The 22,764-nt window shown below is 37.5% G+C and overlaps 1 protein-coding gene across 2 annotated transcripts; it reads right to left on the bottom strand.

Annotated features, from left to right (window-relative positions):
- Positions 1-487: 487 nt before the first annotated feature.
- il15 (interleukin 15) lies at positions 488-22,655 on the bottom strand. 2 transcript variants are annotated; one of them, XM_049481678.1, is made up of 7 exons: positions 22,530-22,655; positions 22,295-22,427; positions 18,669-18,763; positions 5,467-5,569; positions 4,939-4,980; positions 2,668-2,793; positions 488-1,462 (listed from the first exon to the last, which is right to left on the bottom strand). In XM_049481678.1, exons 2-7 carry the CDS (start codon positions 22,370-22,372, stop codon positions 1,334-1,336), a joined length of 573 nt encoding a protein of 190 aa, XP_049337635.1. In that variant the 5' UTR covers positions 22,373-22,427; positions 22,530-22,655; the 3' UTR covers positions 488-1,333. The 2 variants fall into 2 exon arrangements, 1 of the variants encoding a protein (XP_049337635.1); XR_007440054.1 differs by having other exon boundaries at positions 18,695-18,763; positions 22,295-22,654.
- Positions 22,656-22,764: the final 109 nt, after the last annotated feature.

Here is a 22,764-nt window from a genome sequence, read left to right as displayed (position 1 = left end):
GTTTTAGTATTTAATTACAGTTAAGTTTATACTATTTACAACACCTGACCCAAATAATAAACTAACAACTAACTAATCAACTAACTACCTGCCCTCACTGAGGCAACAACCAACCAGAAACACCCATTTATTTCACTGCATAACAAAGAGGGTAAATGTTAAAACGTGTTACAGCTGCTTCTGGAGTATCACTGTTCTGTTTTAGTGATTTTATGCTGTGACACTCTCAGCTCTCCTCAGTAAGGGCAGTTAGTTCATTAGTTGGATCAGCTGTGTTTAATACGCTGTATAGTTATGGCCGGAGTTCGCTGGTGTTGCGCTGAAAACAGTCCTCTGCTGATCTCTGCAGCTAGGCTGGGAGGTCAGTTCACTCCAGTGCTGTAGCATTAGCTTAAAGTTAGCATTTTTCTCATTATGACTCTTAAACGATCTCGTAATTCAGAGGATCCAGTGATGTTCAGGAGCAAAATGTACACAGAATAAAACGTACAGGGGTGTAATCAGATTTATTTACCACAGAATGTGTCAGAGGCGGGTTTTTGAAAAGCCTATTCATTTTCCTTATAGGGAAAAACCGCTTAGACACGAAAGCCGTACAAGGACTACAGAATGACGCATGACTTCAGTGGTCTATTAATGCCAGGTGTGAACAGGGCCTTTTATACATAAATCTAATACTTTTCTACGTCAACTGTTTCTACTTTAATATTAGTATTTTTCTCATCAAACAAATGCTTAGCACCCATTAAATAATGTTTTAAGATAAATTTATAAAATGCTTAGGTTTTGCACAGTACTATATTTTTGGTTTTACTGGACAAAAAAAAGAGCACTTTACATACCAGAGGCTATATAACAACAAAAAAAAAGCTTCACATACAAAATAAAAGTCACAAAAAAAACTTATTCCAGCTTACCTCATGTTCAGTTACAGGCAGAGTTAGGAGTGTTATATGCAATACCAAAGGTATTTAATTTGCCATTAAACCTTTTTTGCCTTTAACTAAGTTGTTAACAAAGTATTTAAGAGCTCTGGAAGAGACACAGGTACATTAAGACACTTTTTCTCTAGCTTCCTCATTTCCCTACATTCAACTGAATGAAATATTTACAGAAATGAGTCTTGTATAATATAAAAAAATACATATAAAAATAATTTGTAGTTAAAATACAAAATGGATCGAATTAACACATTTGAGGTTAGGAATAAGAAGTGTACAATATAGGCCTCTATGTTCATAAATATTGACATTAATACACAGTCTATAATACATGCTAAAAGTAAAAGGAGCTTATTTACATCAAGGCTCTGGTGTAGGAATGAGTGCACTAATTAGTCTGGAATCGATTGCAGTGTTTTAATAAATGTCTTCATCCTTTTTAAGAACACCGTGGAGTTGACTTGGTGGTTTTCACATTCTGGACATACATGATGATTTGAAGACTTCCGATCTTCAGTAAGCTTTAAATCAAGCACAAAAAAAGAGTAAAGTGATTATTACATTGTTGTTTCACAGCTTTAATTCATCATCCAGTGACATTCAGGAGACAAGTGTTAACAGAACAAATCATACAGGGTTTTGGACAAACTAGTGCATCTCATTCAGATCAAAATGTGAAACTCATGTATTATATAAATGTATTACACACAGAGTGATCTATTTTAAGCGTTTATTTCTTTTATTGTTGATGATTATGGCCTACAGCCAATGAAAATCAAAAAATCAGCCAAGTCCTGCTAGAAAATGAAATCCGCATCTTCATAAAAGTTGTCAGCAAAAGGAATCGTATGCATTTTCACGTTTAATGTTGACAGCACTAAAACATATGTATCAGTATTATTTAATTAAATTACTACAGTTATAATAATTATATTTAAATTAAATGTATAGTTTGTTTTACAGTATTTTTTGCATATTTCTTTAACTCTCTTTTTTTACCATGTTGTTGAGAACAGGATGGGAAATGTTGGAAGCAACAAAAAGTCGTGTCACAGTCTTAGAATTTATTGGTATTGGTAAAGTTAAATAAATTTGCTGCTCTGAATACATTTTGCTAAACCGAAGTTCTACGGCTCTGGAAAAAAATAAGAGACCACTGAAAAAATATGAGTTTCTTTGATTTTGCCAAATTAAAATAATAAATTAGATGGTCACAAGCCATCAAACCAAGCTGAACTGCTTGAATTTTTGCACCAGGGGCGGCATTAAGTTATCCAAAAAGTGTGTAAGACTGGTGGAGGAGAACATGTCAAGATGCATGAAAACTGTGATTAAAAGCAGGGTTATTCTTTGCATTATTTGAGGTCTGAAAGCTCTGCATCTTTTTCTTATTTCAGCCATCTCTCATTTTCTGTAAATAAATGTTCTAAATGAATATTTTTATTTGGAATTTGGGAGAAATGTTGTCCATAGTTTATAGAATAACACAACAATGTTCATTTCATAAATAGCAAAATCAGAGAAACTGATTCAGAAACTGAAGTGGTCTCTTAATTTTTTCCAGAGCTGTATATGGTGTAGTCCAATAGGAAATGACTGGTGGCCTGTCGCTCTCTCACCTGCTAATGTGAAGGCAGGATTAGCTGTGTCATAGATAATCATTATGACAAAAGGTGAGTGAAAATAAAAAAAGTTTTAGTATAAAACAAAATAAGAGTGAACTTACCTCTTTATATGTGCCTTTATTGGTGTGTATGACCTGAAGGCTGTTCTCACTAGCCTTTTCTTCATATGCGATGACGTATAACTCCAGCAGGTAGCAGTACATTAATTCATTGCTGCATTCCATTAGCTGCACAGTTTTAAAAAAAATCTATTTAATTCATTTAATGTTTTAACACACAAAAAAAGAAAAAAATATATAATTTCTCAACAAACAAACAAAATACCAAAAATACTACAGTACAGTTCATATATTCTCCAAATAAAGTAATTCAAACATATGCATTTGAGATTCACTGTTCCCCTTAATCTATATCCTGATTCAGTTTAATATACACTATTTATTAAAGATCATTGACAAACAGGGATGTCCCAAACACATTATGTAATTGAGGATCTGTTGACACCGAGTCAGAATCCCGATTCTTGGGGAATTCAGTAAATAAAAGGAACACATGCACATTTGTCTGTTTTTATTCAATTTGAATTATTATTAAAATGGTATCAAAACACTCCATATTATCACAAAAATGTGTTTGTAAAAGTCTTGTAATATTGTACTAGCCTGCACTTTTTGACGGATAAGAATTGCTTACTAAATATATTAATGGAATCAATATTAATATTTATAATATTTGTGAGGCATTTTTTATTTACTTAAAAGAAACAAAAGCATTAAAATCAACAGTGCAAATATCAAACAGTGCACGTATGTTAAGCTTTTAATAATGGGTATTTAAATGTAAATAATAGAATCAGTGCTAGATTAATGCAGAATTAAATTATATTTATATTAGTGGGGTTAGTCTTAAAAATGTGTTGTATTAATCCTCATGATATTAAAATCATAAATGATAATTTTTCCCTGTATATTTGGGATGTAGAAAATAATAATAGGTTAATGTGGTTTAGGTCAGGAAGACTAGAACCTTTTTTACTGACGGACGGACGGATAGACTTTATTGATCCCAGAGGAAATCCTGGAATTATAATATCTTATAACATTATAATATATTAAAATATCTCAGACTAGTTTTAATTGCTCTTTAAATGAGAACGTTGTAATGTTCTGAGTTACAAAGCATAACAGAGAGCATATAAATGAGAAAATATACACTAGTCTAGCTGCATTTTTTGTGTGAGAAAGTCTGAGAGAAAGTTGGAGGAAAATGAAGCGTGGATGAAAGTACTACATGGCTCAATAGGTAGCTATATCGCTGGATTAGCGTCCATGCTAGCAGACTTAAAGGACCACTATGTAACTAATTTTCAGTAGTAAATGATAAAATGATCAGGATGTATCATCAGATATTAAGGAAACATGTTGAGTGAAAGCACTGACAGCTCTTGTCAGCAGGGCTTCAGCAGAACGTTCCTATTTTAAATGTGCAGGCCGTCCTGGGGTTTTGTGTTTGTTTTGTCCTCTGTCTCCTCCTGCTGCTGGTTCCCCAACACTAGCTCCCCCACCGAGGTTGCCAGCTGTAACACTACACTACAGTGATCTGTGCTGCAGCAGAGGAGCTAGCTAGCAGAGCTGGTTCAGTTAAATCTCAGCTGCTACACAGCTTAAAAAGCCTCAGCATGTCTCAAAAAGCTCAGTGACCAAAGCAGGAATATAACAAGAGTGAATATTAGCAGTGATTTCGAGCGGTGGAGACTTAGAGCTCAAATAAACTACAAGACTGACCCAGAGCTGCTGCTTTTCTCCTGAACAGGTAAGCTAACCGGCTAGCTAATTCAGTCAGGTACTTTCGGGGAGCCACGGCCCGGCACATCGCGGAGCTTTAGCTCTCCCTCGTGTAACATACAGTCAATATAACTCTAGATACAGGTTTTAGAAGAGTTTAGAATTGCTGTATTTCTCCTCAACTCTCGCTCAGACTCTTAAGATCTCCGCCTCTCCTAATAGTCTTAACGTTGTGTAGAGTCAGCCTCCTGAATTTGGCAATGATAAGTTTCGTGGCTGGGGAGGGGTGGGCGGAGCAGACTACTCTCTGTGGTGTTTTAAAATTAGACTGCTGTAGCCATTTCACACACTCGCTCTCAGGTCCTACATAATGCACCTTTAGTAATAGACGATATACTGTATATATCACCACCAGCTCACTTCCATCGATTCTGACCCTTTGAAAATTACATGATCGGCCCCAATTTCCGATTCCGTGATCTGATCAGGGACATCCCTATTGACACTACTATATACTAATATAAAACATATAATATTAGGGTGATTGTTATATGATTAACAAAACAACAATAACTCAAAATAACTCACGTAAGTATTTTCATCTGGTACATACAATGAGGCATCTGATTTCTAAAATCATAAAGAATAAAACACAAATACACAAAATTAAATATCAAATATATAAAATTGCCCTTTTCAATCCGGCTCTGATCAATTCAGCAGATGCTGTGATTATACAATGAGTAATTTAATGTGCTAAATAAAAAATAATGCTTTGATCGCTGCAAATTTCATCAATGATTAAAGGTGTGATCTGATTAGACACTGGGTCTTGCCACAAGACAGGTGAGAGGCGTCCATGACATCCTTTCAACTGTACAATTTCCCCAATAAATGTTTCTTTTCCCTCTATAATGATTCCATTCAGATCTGCTACTGCTGGATCTCAATCACTGCATTTGCAGAGACAGCATGCACTGGCATACTGTGTTTTCAATCATTAATTAAATGCATATATATTTTTTTAAATAATCTTAATTTAAAAAGCAACAGAAAGATTATCTCTGATAATATACAAGCAATGTCACATAAGGTTTAAATTGTATTATGCCTTACATTAAATATTTGGTCCGTTTCCATTTTGGTAAGCACGCGATCAATCTCCTGTAAGTTGGCCACAGCGTGAGCACTCACAGTAGTCCAAAACACACTCAGACAGCTGAAGAAATAAAAAAAATTATTAATCTTTAGATTTCAGTCATTCAATTTTGTGCATATATACAAAATATTGTGTAAATAATACACAAGATAAATAATATATTATATAAGAAATTATATTGGATTATATATTTATTCTCTGAAATGTAGCATATATTTAATGGAAGATATTTAATAAACAGTATGTGCTGCAAACAGAGGAATAATACACAGACACAAACAATATACCGTATTTTTCAGACTACAAGGCACATCAGATTATAAGGCACATTTTATGTGACACTAGTAAGGAACAGGTCTAAGCCAAGTAAAACAAACTGTAATTCTTAAAAAAAACAAAACATTTTCTTTTAAAGTAAAACGAGCGCTGGATGTTAATCTACACAGATTTCTCCCCTGAAAACTGTTTATTTAGGTGACTAAAGCGCTTCCGTTTATTTATAGTAAGCTTAAATTCCCAAATTTCTCCAGCACTAAAGCTGGAGCATTAGAATTACTAGCTAACTATCATCAATCAACAAAATACTGTGAAAATGACACAAGATACATAATCTCATATTTGACTAAATATTTGGTCTCTGAAATATATGTAATGGCATATTTTAAATAAACAGTATGTGCTGCAAAAAGAGGAATAATACACTTTCAACAGAACAGACACAAACAATATACCGTATTTTTCACACTAAAAAACGCACTGGATTATAAGGTGCATTTAATGCGACACAATAAGGAACAGGGCTGTCAACATGTTTTCCTTTTAAGTCAGCAAGTCTCACTGCTAGGTGGTGGTGGTTAGGTAGGTTAACTAAGTTATATTAAGCTAAGTTGAGTAAACAAAACTGTAAAGCGCGTCCGTTTATTTACAGTAAGCTTAGATTTCCAAATTTCACTGCACAAAGGCTGGAGCATTAGCATTAGCCGCTAACCGCTAGCATTAGCAGCAGATAATGATATACTTGGCGATATAGGAAAACTAAAATAAGTAATTAATTTTTGGAATATAGTATAATAATATAACAGAATAATCATGTGGCAAAATAAATAATATAGCATAAAATAATATAATGCAGCAAATAATATTGCAGAATATTTAGTGCATGCATATAAACTGCAAACTAAAACAATTATACAATAAATACACCTAAAGCTTCACAGTAAATAATAGACTACTTTTAAGACAGAACAGCCCTATTATCACGATATGGATTTTTAACATCATGATATATTGTATACGATATAATATTGCCCACTCCTACTGCAAACCTCTTAAAATATATACAGCAAACAGCAATTACATTATTGCTCAGTGTCTCTACCCTCTACCAGTGTCTTGTATCTTATGGTTGATGACCAGCTCTCCTTTACGCTCAGTATCTCAGTCCTGCCGCTTTGCGATTTACAACATCAGACAGATTTGACCGTTTCGACTTATGCGAGTCAATGCATAGTGATGTATTTCATTTATTTTCAATGGAAGGCGTTGGCTCCGCTCTGCGTGAAGCACCATGGGTCCGACGCGCCGAAAAAATTTAGCAGAGGTAAACTTTATGAAAATTAATCCATCCAATGCGATGCGTCTATCCAATCAGAGAGCAAGTGTTTGCCTGGTACATGTCCTCAGCGAAGTGTAAGGAAACATTTTAATTCCACTTTCAAGTATTCCAGAGAAACATGGAAGAAAAGGGGGGGGGGGGGGGTGTAGTCATGTGTGTTGACGCATCAGAGTTGTGTAAATGCAGTGTAACATAACAGGCCACCCAACTCTAAGGCCCTGTCCACAGGCATTTTTAAAAACTAAGGTTTTTGTCTCCATTTTGGTCTTCCGTCCACACGAAAACGGCGTTTTCAGTCACTGAAAATTGAGGTTTTCGAAAACGCCTTCCAAGGTGGAGATATTTGAAAACTCCGCTCCAGCGGAGCCGTGTGGACGGGTGTAAACCAGTGACCTTAATTTACCTGACCATAAAGTCTGAAACAGGGACAGCACCTGGATTGGTTCTGTCCTCTCTGCAATTAGTGGATTATTAACATGTTCACAGCTTAATTTATTTGTAACTCTCACATTACCTAACACAGCGGAGGTAACATTACTGAAATGCGCTGCGTGCAGTTTTTTCTGATCCTCCTGTCCAAAGGTACAGACCTTACCACGAACGCTAAAAAATTGGTGGGACCATTAAAAGACGCAGTCGCACGGTGCATCACGGCTCACGCTCGGCTCAACTTTATGCAAATGAATCCGTCCAACGCGATGCACCTATCCAATCACAGAGCAGGTGTTTGCCTGATACGCGTCCTCAGCGCAGTGTATAAAAATATTTTAGTTCTGCTTTCAAGCATCCAGAGAAGCCTGGAAGAGAAGTTTCAGGCTTCCCGGTTCTTTGTTAAATCCCTGCTGATTTACAGGCTCTCTGTCAGCGAGGAGAAAGGCTGCTGTGATTGTTGGGGTCTCTGGTGGGTTTTTTTAAATATTAATATGTAATTTAATTGGAAATGTTTGCTTTTGTTAGCTTATATTCTGCTCACTAGACAGACTGGCTTATATAAAAGTATTTCCCATTTATTAAAACAATTTAATTGGACAACGCAGGGAATGCCTTTGTAACGCCCACATGCGACCAGTTGGAGGGGGGCAGTGCGATCATGTGCGTTGACACGATGGAGCACTATAAATGCACCGTTAGTGCTATTCAATGCTAATGGGCCTCCTGGCCTGCGTAGTAAGCCACTACAGATGGTTCTGAATGCAGCAGCGTGCCTGGTCTTCAGCCAGCCAAAACTGGCACATCACCCCACCACTCATTGACCTTCTTAAATGTTCAGGACCCCACAGGAGAGAGAAACACAGAGCAGCTACTGTTTGTGCGGTGGGTTGTTAGTATTCTCAGCTCTGCAGTGATTAGCTCCAATTAGCATGGTTGTGGTGTATGAGGTGTTGGTGTTTGTTGCTCTTGTACAAGTGGATCAGACACAGCAGTGCTGTATATCTTTCTGTGTGTGCTGATGAATGACTAGAAGTGGATGAGCAACACTTTAAACTGTGCAGCAACAGATTCTGAGCTTCTGTCTCTGATTTTACTACATTTATCTATCTGGATAAATCTGGAGCAGCTGCTGTAGGTAGGAGTGTGTAATAGTGTGAAGACAGTGAGTAATTAAACACAGTGTTTAAAAACTCCAGCAGCACTGCTGTGCCCAAAGCCACATAAAGGTGAACCCAGGCTGGATTTGAGGGGGGAAGTACTTCTTGAAGAAAATGTAATTCTGCACTTTTTAGATACCGTTCTAACTCCAGATTTATCAGTCTGTTTGTGAGATTAAGTATTATTATTATTATTGATAAACATAAACTAGTAAAACCCAACCAATCATGTGGGGTAATTACAGTGGTCTGTTTAGATCAGCAACACTAAACACTAAAAATATTCTTGACAAAGTACATTTTAAAACTAGCAAAAAATGTTTCTTAAAAATGCTTTTTTAATTTGAGAATGCAAGTCAATAAGGCCCAAACAGCAAACAGCGGTAGGAATATTCGCAAGAACATACATTAAAATAAAAATCTACACAACCTACACAAATATAAAAAGTTAGCCTAGTATCACTCTAAAAGAACAATCCTCTGGTATTGCACAGCTCAGACACACAGGAACAATATATTGTACTATATACAGTTGCAAGAAAAAGTATTTAAACCTTTTGAAAATTCATGTTTTTTTGCTCAAATAGGAAGCAATAACCTTAACCATTCAGTTTGTGATTTTTTTCCAGTCTGTTTTAGACTTGCTTCATTGTTTTGGATCATTGCCCTGTTGCATCACCCAACCTTTTCAACCTTTACCCAATTCACATTATCCTGTAGAAGTTTTTGGTACACTTACAAAGCTGGCCAGGTCCGAGTATAGCAAGGCAGGCCCACTACATGTTTTTCCAAACACCATAATTTACATTTGGATGATGTTTTAATGGTGATGTTCAGTGCCTTTTTTATGATGGATGTGGTTCAGCAATAGTCTTGCTGTTCAGTCTTACTGTCTTCTGCCCACAATACATTTTTGCCCACAAGAACGAGCCAAACTCCAGTGATCAGGTCAGCACTGGACATCACCTCTTCCAGACTCTCCCCTCTGATAAAAGGCTTCAGACCATCAAAACCAGCACGACACGCTAACAGCTTCTTCCCCAGAGCTGTAGCACTCCTTAACCACAGTGGACACCTCTGAGTCTCCACCAGCACAACACGACACACTAACAGCTTCTTCCACAGGGCTGTAGCACTCCTTATCCTCACTCACTGAACTGTACTGACTGTATTCACAAATCTGTAATGTAAACATCATCTGCAACTTTCTTTAAACACTATTTAACATGAATCACAAGAGTTTTTGGTTAAAATAATATTTATGACTTATATTTTATTGTATTTCATTTAATTTATCTCTTAGCTTCTTTGCTCTTCAGTGTTTTTTATTCCTTTAGTACTTTTAGCTACATTCTTATTCTATTTATTGTTTATTGTACCTTCTTTTGTAGTGCAATGTTTGTCAATAGTCTCTGTAATGTCATACATGTCACCAAGCCAAATTCCTTGTATGAGTAACTTACTCAGCGAAATAAAGTGATTCTGATTTTAACAGTACGACTGTGGAGTTTCAATGTGCTCTTTCGCAATCTTTAGGCGTTGTTATTTTAGTAAGCACAGACTTCCTTCTATTATATCTTGCAACAGACATCCTGCTTGTTCAAGCTTTTACAGACTGTAGATTTATGAAGATTTTAGCTTTTGACACCTTTTGAAGCCTTCAAATCTTTGCCTGTCACTCTGTGTTATTTCTTTACCTCATTGATAAGTCTCTGTTTTGCTCTTGAGGTATTTTTTACTTATTAGCAGAATACCCACAGTCCCCCACATTGTCTCCATTTTAAGATTTTTCACCCTTACTTTAGATTGCCTGTCTCCGAAGGCTATTTTTGATATACACATATTTTTTATTAGTCAAAGTAGCTTTAGTTATGCTAACACTAGACTTTAATTAGCTGTGAGGTCATTAACACAAAGGTTTACATACTTTTCCCATTAGCACTATGAGATTTGTTATGGTGGTTCTCAGTAAAGACACATTTTATTAGTCAGCACCCTTGATTTGGATTAACAACAGATTACATTTTAAGACAACTTTATTTTATGACAAAACCATGAATTTCAATGGATTTACATACTTTTTCTTGCTACTGTATTGTTAAATAATTTCAATATTTAATATTAATAATATTTATTATTAACATATTTATCACACTATAAGGCAAACTTAAAATACTTTCATTTTCCTACAAATCGTCAGTGTGCTTTATAATCTGGTGCACCTTATGTATGAGTTCTACCAGTCAGGTATTAAGGAGCAGTCAGTTAAGAAGTCACTCCGCTGATGTTCAGCGATATACAGGAGTTACAGTTTAGTTCTCCAGCAGTATTATCTTTACTCGATAAGCACTAGCCATTGGGCCATTCAGAGGTAAGCATCATCAACCTGTAGTCTGCTGCTAACCCCAGCTAGCACTGCTGGAGCAGTATTAGCATTACCCGCTAAGCGCTAGCCATTGGGCTGATCAGAGGTGAGTATTATCAGCCTTTAGTCTGCTGCTATCCCTGGCTAAGACTGCTGGAGCAGTATTAGCATTACCAACTAAGTGCTTGCTTTTTTGGCCGTTCAGAGGTGAGTATTATCAGCCTGTAGTTGGCTGCTAACCATGGCTAGCGCTGCTGGAGCAGTATTAGCATTACCCGCTAAGCACTAGCCATTCGGCCGTTCAGAGGTGAGTATTATCAGCCTGTAGTCTGCTGCTAACCCCAGCTAGCACTGCTGGAGCAGCATTAGCATTACCCGCTAATTGCTAGCCATTTGGACATTCAGAGGTGAGTATTATCAGCCTGTAGTTGCCTGCTAACCATGGCTAGCGCTGCTGGAGCAGTATTAGCATTACCCGCTAAGCACTAGCCATTCGGCCGTTCAGAGGTGAGTATTATCAGCCTGTAGTTGGCTGCTTACCCTGGCTAGTGCTGCTGGAGCAGCATAAGCATTACCAAATAAGCGCTTGCTTTTTGGCCGTTCAGAGGTGAGTATTATCAGCCTGTAGTTGGCTGCTTACCCTGGCTAGTGCTGCTAGAGCAGTGTAACCATTACCCGCTAAGCAGTAGCCATTCGGCCGTTCAGAGGTGAGTATTATCAGCCTGTCGTCTGCTGCTAACCCAGGCTAGCGCTGCTGGAGCAGTATTAGCATTACCCGCTAAGCGCTAGCCATTGGGCTGATCAGAGGTGAGTATTATCAGCCTGTAGTCTGCTGCTAACCCAGTCTAGCGCTGCTGGAGCAGTATTAGCATTACCCATTGAGCGGTAGGCTTTTTGGCCATGCACAGGTAAGTATTATCAGCCTTTAGTCTGTTGCTAACACTAGCTAGCACTGCTGCAGCAGCATTAGCATTACCCGCTAAGCGCTAGCGATTGGGCCGTTCAGAGGTGAGTATTATCAGTATTATCATATTATTATTAGTGGGTTGTAGTCCGAAAAATACAGTATTGTCATTTTAAGACCATTCTATGCCACTTATTTAACTGCAATATATCGCTTTGCTTACAGTATAACAATGTGTTGTGATACATTTAATCATAAGCCCTGTATTGTGATATTTATGATATTGTCACGTTCGTGCCATTAAACAGCATTAGAGTTTATATGAGTTTATTGTACGATAAGTCGATAATGTTATGATAGTGACATGTCTAAGCAGAGAGCAGGTTCTTTAAAGATGATGGATGTATCTGATTCTTGTTGCAGGCTGGAGTTGTCAGGGAGCTCACAGGCCCAGGAACAAATCAAGTGTAAACTTGTTATCTTTGTAGAACAATCGGTTATAGAGTGCTGCAGCATTATAGGACAGGAAGGGCTGTTCCCCCGCTGACTGTAGGAAATCTGATAGCACTTCAGCTAGTCCTTTAAACATGGCAGTAAGTGCAGATTAAACAGTGCAGTAACAGAGACATCTTTACAGGGAAGCATCTCAATTCATCCTTATCCATCCTGCATGAGATATTATATATCATCTACTATCAGCTACTCAGGTTACCTTCAGTTTTCACTACTTTCACTTTTTTAGGCTTACAGGACTCAGTCAGGAAAAATAGGGAGAGAATCTCTACTGAAAAATCCATTGAAAATGACTTTATTTCAGTGATTCAGTTAAAAATGCGAAACTCATATATTATATACAGTTGTGGTCAAAAGTTTACATACACTTGTAAAAAAACATAATGTTATGGCTGTCTTGAGTTTTCAATAAGTTCTACAACTCTTATTTTTCTGTGATAGAGTGATCGGAACACATACATGTTTGTCACAAAAAACAGTCATAAAATTTGGTTCTTTCATAAATTTATTATGGGTCTGCTGAAAATGTCACCAAATCTGCTGGGTCAAAAATATACATACAGCAACAAAATTTGTCAATTTTGGTGATGTAGCGAGTTGTGTCAATCAAATTAGCTTCATGTCATGGCCTCTTCACTTCTTGTAAGTGATTCTGATTGACTACAGCTGTTGACTTCTCATGAGCCCATTTAAATAGGGCTCATTTGACCCAGTGATTAGACTCAGCTACAAAAGCTACAATGGGAAAGTCAAAGGAACTCAGTGTGGATCTGAAAAAGCGAATTATTGACTTGAACAAGTCAGGGAAGTCACTTGGAGCCATTTCAAAGCAGCTACAGGTCCCAAGAGCAACTGTGCAGACAATTATACGCAAGTATAAAGTGCATGGAACAGTTGTGTCACTGCCACGATCAGGAAGAAAACGCAAGCTATCACATGCTGCCGAGAGGAGATTGGTCAGGATGGTCAAGAGTCAACCAAGAATCACCAAGAAGCAGGTCTGCAAGGATTTGGAAGCTGATGGAACACAGGTGTCAGTCTCCACAGTCAAGCGTGTTTTACATCGCCATGGACTGAGAGGCTGCCGTGCAAGAAAGAAGCCCTTGCTCCAGAAAAGGCACCTTAAGACTCGGCTGAAGTTTGCTGCTGATCACATGGACAAAGATAAAACCTTCTGGAGGAAAGTTCTCTGGTCAGACGAAACAAAAATTGAGCTGTTTGGCCACAACACCCAGCAATATGTTTGGAGGAGAAAAGGTGAGGCCTTTAATCCCAGGAACACCATGCCTACTGTCAAGCATGGTGGTGGTAGTATTATGCTCTGGGGATGTTTTGCTGCCAGTGGAACTGGTTCTTTGCAGAAAGTAAATGGGATAATGAAGAAGGAGGATTACCTCCAAATTCTGCAGGAAAACTTAAAACCATCAGCCCGAAGGTTGGGTCTTGGGCGCAGTTGGGTGTTCCAACAAGACAATGACCCAAAACACACATCAAAAGTGGTAAAGGAATGGCTAAACCAGGCTAGAATTAAGGTTTTAGAATGGCCTTCCCAAAGTCCTGACTTAAACCCCATTGAGAACATGTGGAAAGTGCTAAAGAAACGGGTTCATGCAAGAAAACCATCACATTTAGCTGAACTGCACCAATTCTGTCAAGAAGAGTGGTCAAACATTCGACCTGAAGCTTGCCAGGAGCTTGTGGATGGCTACCAAAAGCGCCTAGTTGCCGTGAAAATGGCCAAGGGACATGTAACCAAATACTAATGTTGCTGTATGTATATTTTTGACCCAGCAGATTTGGTGACATTTTCAGCAGACCCATAATAAATTTATGAAAGAACCAAATTTTATGACTGTTTTTTGTGACAAACATGTATGTGTTCCGATCACTCTATCACAGAAAAATAAGAGTTGTAGAACTTATTGAAAACTCAAGACAGCCATAACATTATGTTTTTTTACAAGTGTATGTAAACTTTTGACCACAACTGTAGATGTATTAAACACAGAGTGATCTATTTTACGTTTAAGTTTATATCTTTTATTGTTGATGATTATGGCTTACAGCCAATGAAAACCCAAAAACCTGTGTCTCAGAAAATTAGACTATTGTAAAAGACCAATTGGTACTTTTGGCAGTGTGGGCAGTGTGCCAAGTCTTGCTGGAAAATGAAATCCGCATTTCCATAAAAGTTGTCAGTAGCAGAAGGAATCATGAAGTGCTGTAAGATTTTGTGGGAAAACAAAACTGCACTGACTTTAGACTTGATAATAAAACACAGTGGATCAACACCAGCAGATGACATGTCTCTCCAAACCATCACTGATCATCAGTAAATTTTACATTTCATTTGTAAATCAAGGGAGCAAAATCTGGAGGAAGAGTGGAGAGACACACAGTCCAAACTGCTTAAGGTGATGGTTTGAAAAGACAACTTTTATGGAGATGCAGATTTAATATAATATAATATATTTCATATAATATTACAATTTTCTGAGACACAAATTTGTGGGTTTTCATTGGCTGAAAATCACTCTGTGTAATACATCTATATAATATGAGTTTCACATTTTGAATTGAATTACTGAAATAAAGTTACTTTTCAATTATATTGTAATTTTTGAGATGCACTAGTATATCCAAATGTGGATGTGTCCCAATTATCATCAAAGCAAACTTAAACAGACAAGTTTGAGCTTTAAAGAAAAATTGATACAACTCAAATCTTCATTTAAAGATCACACATGAATTCATATAAACCAGAGATTTATCTTTGAAAGTGTCCTATTTTGGACAAAAGCAAAATCATAATAATTAGCGCTGTGTATCAGCAAGCACTTGAAGATATGATACAAATCACGATAGAGTAGGCCTGGACAATATTTCGATATCGGTATTTATCGCGATAAGAAATGTTTCAATAACGGTGATATCATTATTGTGATATATCGATATGTATTATTTACAGACAGGCGTTTTTTTAGCGGCGCCAGTTCACTGCAGCCCTGAACATAGCCGGGCTATGTCAGTGCGTGATGACGCAATCATACAGGCACGTAGCCAGCTAGGCTAGGCTAGGCTAGGCTAGACCTGGGTCGCCTCCGCTCCGCTCCGCACCTAAAACCCACCCGCGATGAAGCGAAACCGACCCTAACCGAGCGGATCTCCGCTCCACTCCGCACCTAAAACCCGCCCGCGATGAAGCGAAACCGACCCTAACCGAGCGGATCTCCGCTCCGCTCCGCACCTAAAACCCACCCGCGATGAAGCGAAACCGACCCTAACCGAGCGGATCTCCGCTCCACTCCGCACCTAAAACCCGCCCGCGATGAAGCGAAACCGACCCTAACCGAGCGGATCTCCGCTCCGCTCCGCACCTAAAACCCGCCCGCGATGAAACGAAAGCGACCCTAACCCGCTCGTTGTCATCGCAGGAAATTTTAGATGAAGATTGAGCGGATAGTTGAGGGAGGCAGGTCTAATTCAGTGGTTCGGCTTTCAAAGGTTTGATAAACTTCAGACTTCAGCTTGCTCCAAATTGTTCTGGACAGTGGAGCCGACTAGCAACAGTAATACATCCTTTCCTCCACCTCAAGCAGTTTCACTACACACAATATCTTCCTTATTCTGGCTAAAACACTTTTGTAGTTTATGTTGTATCTAAGTTATTTATAGTTGATATAGGTTTGTTTATTTGACAGGGATATCATGTTTCCTTTATGTATATGAAGCCTTTTTCTATTCCCTATTCTGGTTGAAGCACTTTTGTTTTGATCTGTTTAATATGTTTACAAAAGAATAAGAAGCTCTGCCTCTGTTGTAATGTAAAGTTATTTATATTGGTAATTTGTATATAGGTTATAGGTTTATGTTTGACAGGGATGTCATGTTTTTATTTTGCTACATGCAAATAAAAGTGAGCATTGATTTATTCTGATAATTGTTTATTTATAAAGTATTATACAGTTTTTTTGTGAGAGGAGGCTTTAAAGACTTCAATTTAAAATTTCAGACAGTACTGTACATATTTCCATTGCAGGGATTCTTAGCAGTTTTTCTGAGGCCTTCAAATTATTTATATCGATATCGAAATTATATCGTATCGACCGAAATTAAGGAATATATCGTGATATAAATTTTTGCCATATCGTCCAGTAATAATTAATCTTAAATAATGCTGTCAGTGTTTAGGCAGGTGATTTATCTGGTTATTTATTTTATTTGCTGATAACAGCATGGATGTACTTTTTATTTATGCTAAAATTTAGGTTCACATTTTGTCTCACGCATACACACGCACGCATGACTGATGGTTTCATTACAAATTTGATTTGGGAAATCAGTGGTAATACTCATCCCTGATAAAGAGAGAACTTTAAAAGTGTTTTTTTTCCCTAATTAGGAACATTAGGAACATCACTCTCACCTCATCATCATCTCACTCTCACCATATCATCCAAAAATATATAAAATATATAAAAGCCAAATGGCAGCAAAACTCACTTTGGGACTTTCCTAACTGTTCATAGGATATTAAAACAAGACGGTAATAACTTTCTCTAATGGTAAACTTGTAAATATGCAACAATATAAACACTGATTATAGGAGATATAGCGAGGCCTGACACCATCAAGGCCTATTATCACATTGAGGACTATGGATTTAGAATGAAACTGTTTTCTGAGCTGAATTATTGGCTGGTGTTTGATACCAGATGGATGGCACTGCAATACTTAGATTAGTAGGTTCTTTGGTTTGATATGATATGTGGATTAGGGCTGCAAATAATGATTATTTTGGTTGTTGACTAATCTGATGACTATTTTTTTCAATTAGTCGATTAGTCAATTATTATTTCTGCCATGTCCTCCATCTACTACTACTAACTATAGAAACAGCTGAACATGAGATTTAAAAGGCATTTAAATGTTTAGTTGTTCAAATGTGGAAAGTAATGATTATTTAGTGAGTAAATATGTAATCTGTTGTGTTTGGCCACTTTTGGAGACATAATATAAGTTGTGTAAGTGAGCCATTTACCCATATCCCATTGCACTCCTGTCCCCAGCACTTTGTGTAATGCAGGACTGTTACAAATAACGACTAGTCGACAATGAAATTTGTAGTCGACAAATTTTAATAATCGACATTAGGGGTGGGCGATATTATATTGTATACAATATATCGTGACACAGAAATATCATGATATTAAAAACCCATATCGTGATAATAGGGCTGTTCTGTCTTTATCAGTAGTCTATTATTTACTGTGAAGCTTTAGGTGTATTTATTGTATAATTGTTTTAGTTTGCAGTTTATATGCATGCACTAAATATTCTGCAATATTATTGGCTGCATTATATTATTTTATGCTATATTATTTATTTTGCCACATTATGATTATTCTGTTATACTATTATACTATATTCCTGAAATTAATTAATTATTTTAGTTTTCCTATATCGCCAAGTATAAAATACCCTGAAATATTGTGATATTATTTTAGAGCCATATCGCCCACCCCTAATCGACACTGTCGATTTTATGGACTAATCGTTGCAGCCCTAATGTGGGTTATGGCTATAGTTCATTCCAGTCTTTAGTTATTGACTTCAGAACTTCTGGAATGCAGCTAGCAGCTTAACGCTAACTAACAGTGGAACTTATCGGAGGGTGTTAGCTTTGTATGCTAGTTGACGGTGTTCTGAGATTAATTAATGGCTGATATTTGATGTCAGAATGAGGTTACTGTGCTGGTTTCATATGGTTATTTGTGCTGTTTGATATGATATGTGTATTATATCTGTACATTACTCTGGTCCTCAGCTATGAATGCCAGAACATCAGCACCAGGCTATAATACACCTTCTAATTCTGTGTATTTCTGTGTGTATTTCTTGTTTTAATCTGAATTCTGCCTTTATTCCTTAACTCTGTCTTGATTCTATCCAACTGCATACATTGCAACAATTGTCTACAGATAATTTTCAATCCGTACTGAAACTACATTTCTACAAAATCCACATAATTGGAAAACAAAGTAGTCTGTAGACAACTTTATGAGATTTCTATTAATCAAGATAATAAACACACTTTCTCAGCCTGACATACAGTATCCTACCCGGTTCATCATCAAGCACAGTTAGTGTCTTATGGTTTGAGAGTTGTATACCTCAGAATTAAGAAAGAATTCCAAACCTCGGTGTTCAAATGGTTCTCCAGGTTACTATCAGAGCACCAGCGGAGAGACGCACATCTCACGGTTCCCTGAAAGAGAGCAGAACAAAAACAGCCGAGCTTCAAAAAAGAGCAGAGTCTGGAAAAACGACCTTGCTGAACAAAACAACAACAACAACTAGGCCAGATAAAACTCAATAAACCGGTTAATCCAGTTGAATCACTCAGCTTCTGACCAACATAAGGTATTTTATTGTTTGAGTGTGATAGACTCACCAGTATGAACTAGAATAACCCAGCTGGTTCATCAGCTTCGACCAGTAAAACCAGCGTGATCATGCTTGTTAACCATGCCATGCATCCACCAGTATGATCAACATCATCAGGTTGGTCAACCAACATGTTCAGTCTGGTATGACCAGCAGGACACAACAAATAGTAAAAAAATATAAATATAGTTTTAATATCTGTCATTTCTATCTGTCATTTTTTTGCAATGTTGTCTGAATTATATAAAAATACTCAACACATTTCTAACTAATTTTACTTTATTTTAAATCCTTTAATCTATGAATAAAAGTGTTATATTTTATTGAAAATTTTTTTAGCTTGTTTACTGAATAATTCGTTTTTTCCTGAATTATGCAAAAGTATCTGCCAATACAATAAGTTAGTTCAAAATAAGTTCCCATATTTTTCAGGTGCACTGGAATTAAGGCACAATAAGCAACACTAGTAAGGACGCTTACACAAAAAAAAATATTTTCTTTGAAAGTAAAAGGAGCACTGGATGTTAATCTACTTAGACTTTTCTCCTGAAAACAGTTTATTTGGGTGAGAAAAGCATGTTTGTTTATTTACAGTAAGCTTAAATTTCCAATATTTTGTCTAAGTGTGAGTTTTCAGTAAAGTGTCTCCAGCATTAAGGCTGGATGCAGCAGCATTAGCATTAGCCGCTAATCACAGCACTAGCAGACCGTGAATGTCGTCTGATAGTGCTAGAATGTAGCTTGTTTTAACACGGCCAACACGCACACTACAGTTCAAAACACTTGCCTCTGAACAGTGAAAAAGGTAGCGCTGCGGTTAGCGGCTAATGCTAGTGCAGCTGCACTAGCCATGCACACAGCCTTAGTGCAAAAGAAATTTCAATTAATTATAACATTGCTTTAATAATCTCAAAACAACATTTAGGAATTTATACATTGCACTGTCGCTTGGTAAGATATTCTTTTTTGCAGTGTAATTTTGATTAAAGCCCAGCATAGAATACCTGAAACAAGTTACTAGCAAAACCTGTCCTGTAGCTGTTTTTATAGCCCATTAAACTTAATTAAAAACATACTTTAACCCTAAATAAATAGCACTGTGTAAAACCAGCTCTTCAACCAGTTTGACCATCTAAAAACAGCTTTTAGCAAAAGCAGGCCTTGACCTATTTTTGTCTGCAGGGACATGGCTGCCACAGCCTTATCTGGCTGAAAAGCTACACACAGACATTCCTGATACATTACGCTGGACTGAGCTGCAGTTGCTGGACTGAGCTGCGGTTTTGAAACCGAAAGTATGAACTGCAGAGGAAAAAACAATCCTGCGCCAGGATTATAAACTGTTTACGGAAAGATTTGAAGCACTAGGTACATTTAAAGCCATTTAAAGCTGTTTATGTGATTGAGGTTTGGTGATTCATAGGTGAACAGATAGCACAGTTGTAGAATATGGATTCCGGTGTGTAATAAATTTCTTATTATCTAATATATAATCTGAACACTCGAAGAAGATTAAAGTTTAGACCTATTATTACCCCATCCTTTTTGACGCAGTACTAATAAAGTCCAATACAACGTACTACACTTAATATATTACACTATTCTATAATAATGGAGAAGTTTTAGTACTAACTGTATTGACCTATATGTCTGTATTCATTAGTGGAAGTACACTTCCTCTATTAGTAGGGCATTTATGAACCTACTGTAGTACTGTATGTGCATGGAAGTGGCATGTTACAGTTTTTCTCTTGTTTTATTATTTATTATTGTGGTTAAATGTACACACTAACAACAGTACAGACGTTCACAAGATTAAGAAAGTTATAAAAAGCAAAAAAAAAAAAAAAAAGTCCAGTTTAATAAAAATAGCCTAGTAGCCTAGTATTTCTCAAGCCTGTGCCTGGAAGCCCACTCTTTACCATTTTTACCCTTTATACATTTTTTTTTCAAGGTTGTTTTTGCTGGTAGCTGGCTGAGATTGGTTTATGCAAGCCTTTGATGGTTACAGTGGTTAAAAATGTGGTTATTCAGGAAAAGACATACCTTATACTTTTTTTTTTTTACTTGACTATCATAGTTTATTTTATGCTTTGCTTTTGCTTTGTCATGCTTTGTCATGTTGGCCACCCTACTCCACCAGCTTGGCCTTGATGCTCAAGGTGGTGTAAATGTGGTTATTTAGGCAAATACATACCCTTTACTGGTAGGCTAGCTGGTTAACCAGCTCTTGACTAGCATAGTTTAAGTTGCATTTGATTTTTTTTAGTCATGCATTGTCATGTTGGCCATGCAGGTCAACCAGCTTGATGGTTAAGTTGGTGTAAATATGGTTATTCAGGCAAAAACATAGCCTATGTTTGTAGATTAGCTGGTTAATCACTTCTTGACTAGCATAGTTAATGTAGAATTAGTTTTTTTTGGTCATGCTTTGTCATGTTGACCATGCTGGTCAACCAACTTAGTTTTGATAGTTATGCTGGTGAGAACCAGCATAGATCTAGATGGTCATGCTAGTCCACCAGCTTGGCCTTGATGGTTAATGTGGTGCAAATTAGGTTTTTCAGGCAAAACATACCCTATACTTGTTGGCTAGCTGGTTAATCAGTTATTGACTAGCATAGTTCAAGTTGCATTCGATTTTTTATGTCATGCTTTGTCATGTTGGCCATGCTGGTCAACCAGCTTGGACTATATAGTCATGCTAGTCCACAGGCATGGTTTAGATGGTCATGCTGGTCAACCACCTTGGTCCAAATGGTCATGCTAGTCCACCAGCTTGATCTTGATGGTTAATGTGGTGGAAATTAGGTTATTCAGGCAAAACATACTCTATACTGTAGGCTAGCTTGTTTATGGTGCATTTGATTTTCTAAACTTGGCCATACTTGGTTATTATCTAACATTATCTAGTATATATCAAAAACAGACAAAACTGTACCATATGCTGGTCAGAATACAAGCTCCCAACACATCTAATTCGAGTATTAAGCTTATTCCCAATCATTACTACAATAATGACTAGTTAAAGTGGGGTGTTAAAGCAATGGGCTTGCAAGACCAAGGGCCGGGAAGTTGTCCCACTTATTTTGGAGCCATGTTAAGGGTTTCTTAAGTAACAGGACCCAAGATTTAGATTGAGGCCTTAAGCTTACCCATAAATCATTAAACCAACAAGTCTAAATGTGGAGTCATGTGGGCCAGTGTAAAGTCAGGTAAAGTCAGGTGTCATGGCTCTTGCTGCAGATATGTAACCTAGCTGTTCCTGGCTGGTGATCACTGATATATATTTAGAGAAAGTTCTCGGTGAGTAAACAGCAGCAGCAGCAGTGGCGACTGAAAGCTTTCCTACCTTTGATCTGTGCAGTTTTCTGGGTTTACTCCAGATTCCCAAGACCAAGACTAAGTAGAGGGTCTGCAGGACGGTCATCGGCGCAAGATTACTGGGCAGCCATGTACCCACGTCCGCAGCTCCGGATCACATTCTGTCATCATGCCAAAGTCCGGGATGGAAGAGAAAAAAAAATCAGGTAATGTAACAAAGCAGGTCTGCCTCGCGCGCGGCGTTCACGTGAAGAGGATCACACCTTCTCAAAGAATCCATGAGCTCTGACTTCTCAATGAAGACATCTCTCCACCAAATTCAGCAGCGCTGCTGAGTAAACAGTGACACCCCGCCCTAGGCCAGTCCAGCAGAGACGCTTTCACTTTTACTGCGCGCGCGCGCACGCATTTATATATTTACACACACACAGAGCGCGCGCTTATCTACCAGGCGGATTGACTCAGCTCGCACGTAGATAAAAGCGGCGCGATACGATT

Source organism: Astyanax mexicanus, chromosome 7 (assembly GCF_023375975.1).
Source record: "Astyanax mexicanus isolate ESR-SI-001 chromosome 7, AstMex3_surface, whole genome shotgun sequence".
NCBI lineage: Eukaryota > Metazoa > Chordata > Actinopteri > Characiformes > Acestrorhamphidae > Astyanax > Astyanax mexicanus.
Note: the sequence above shows the minus strand (reverse complement) of the source record. Positions and strands in the feature narration are given on the sequence as shown.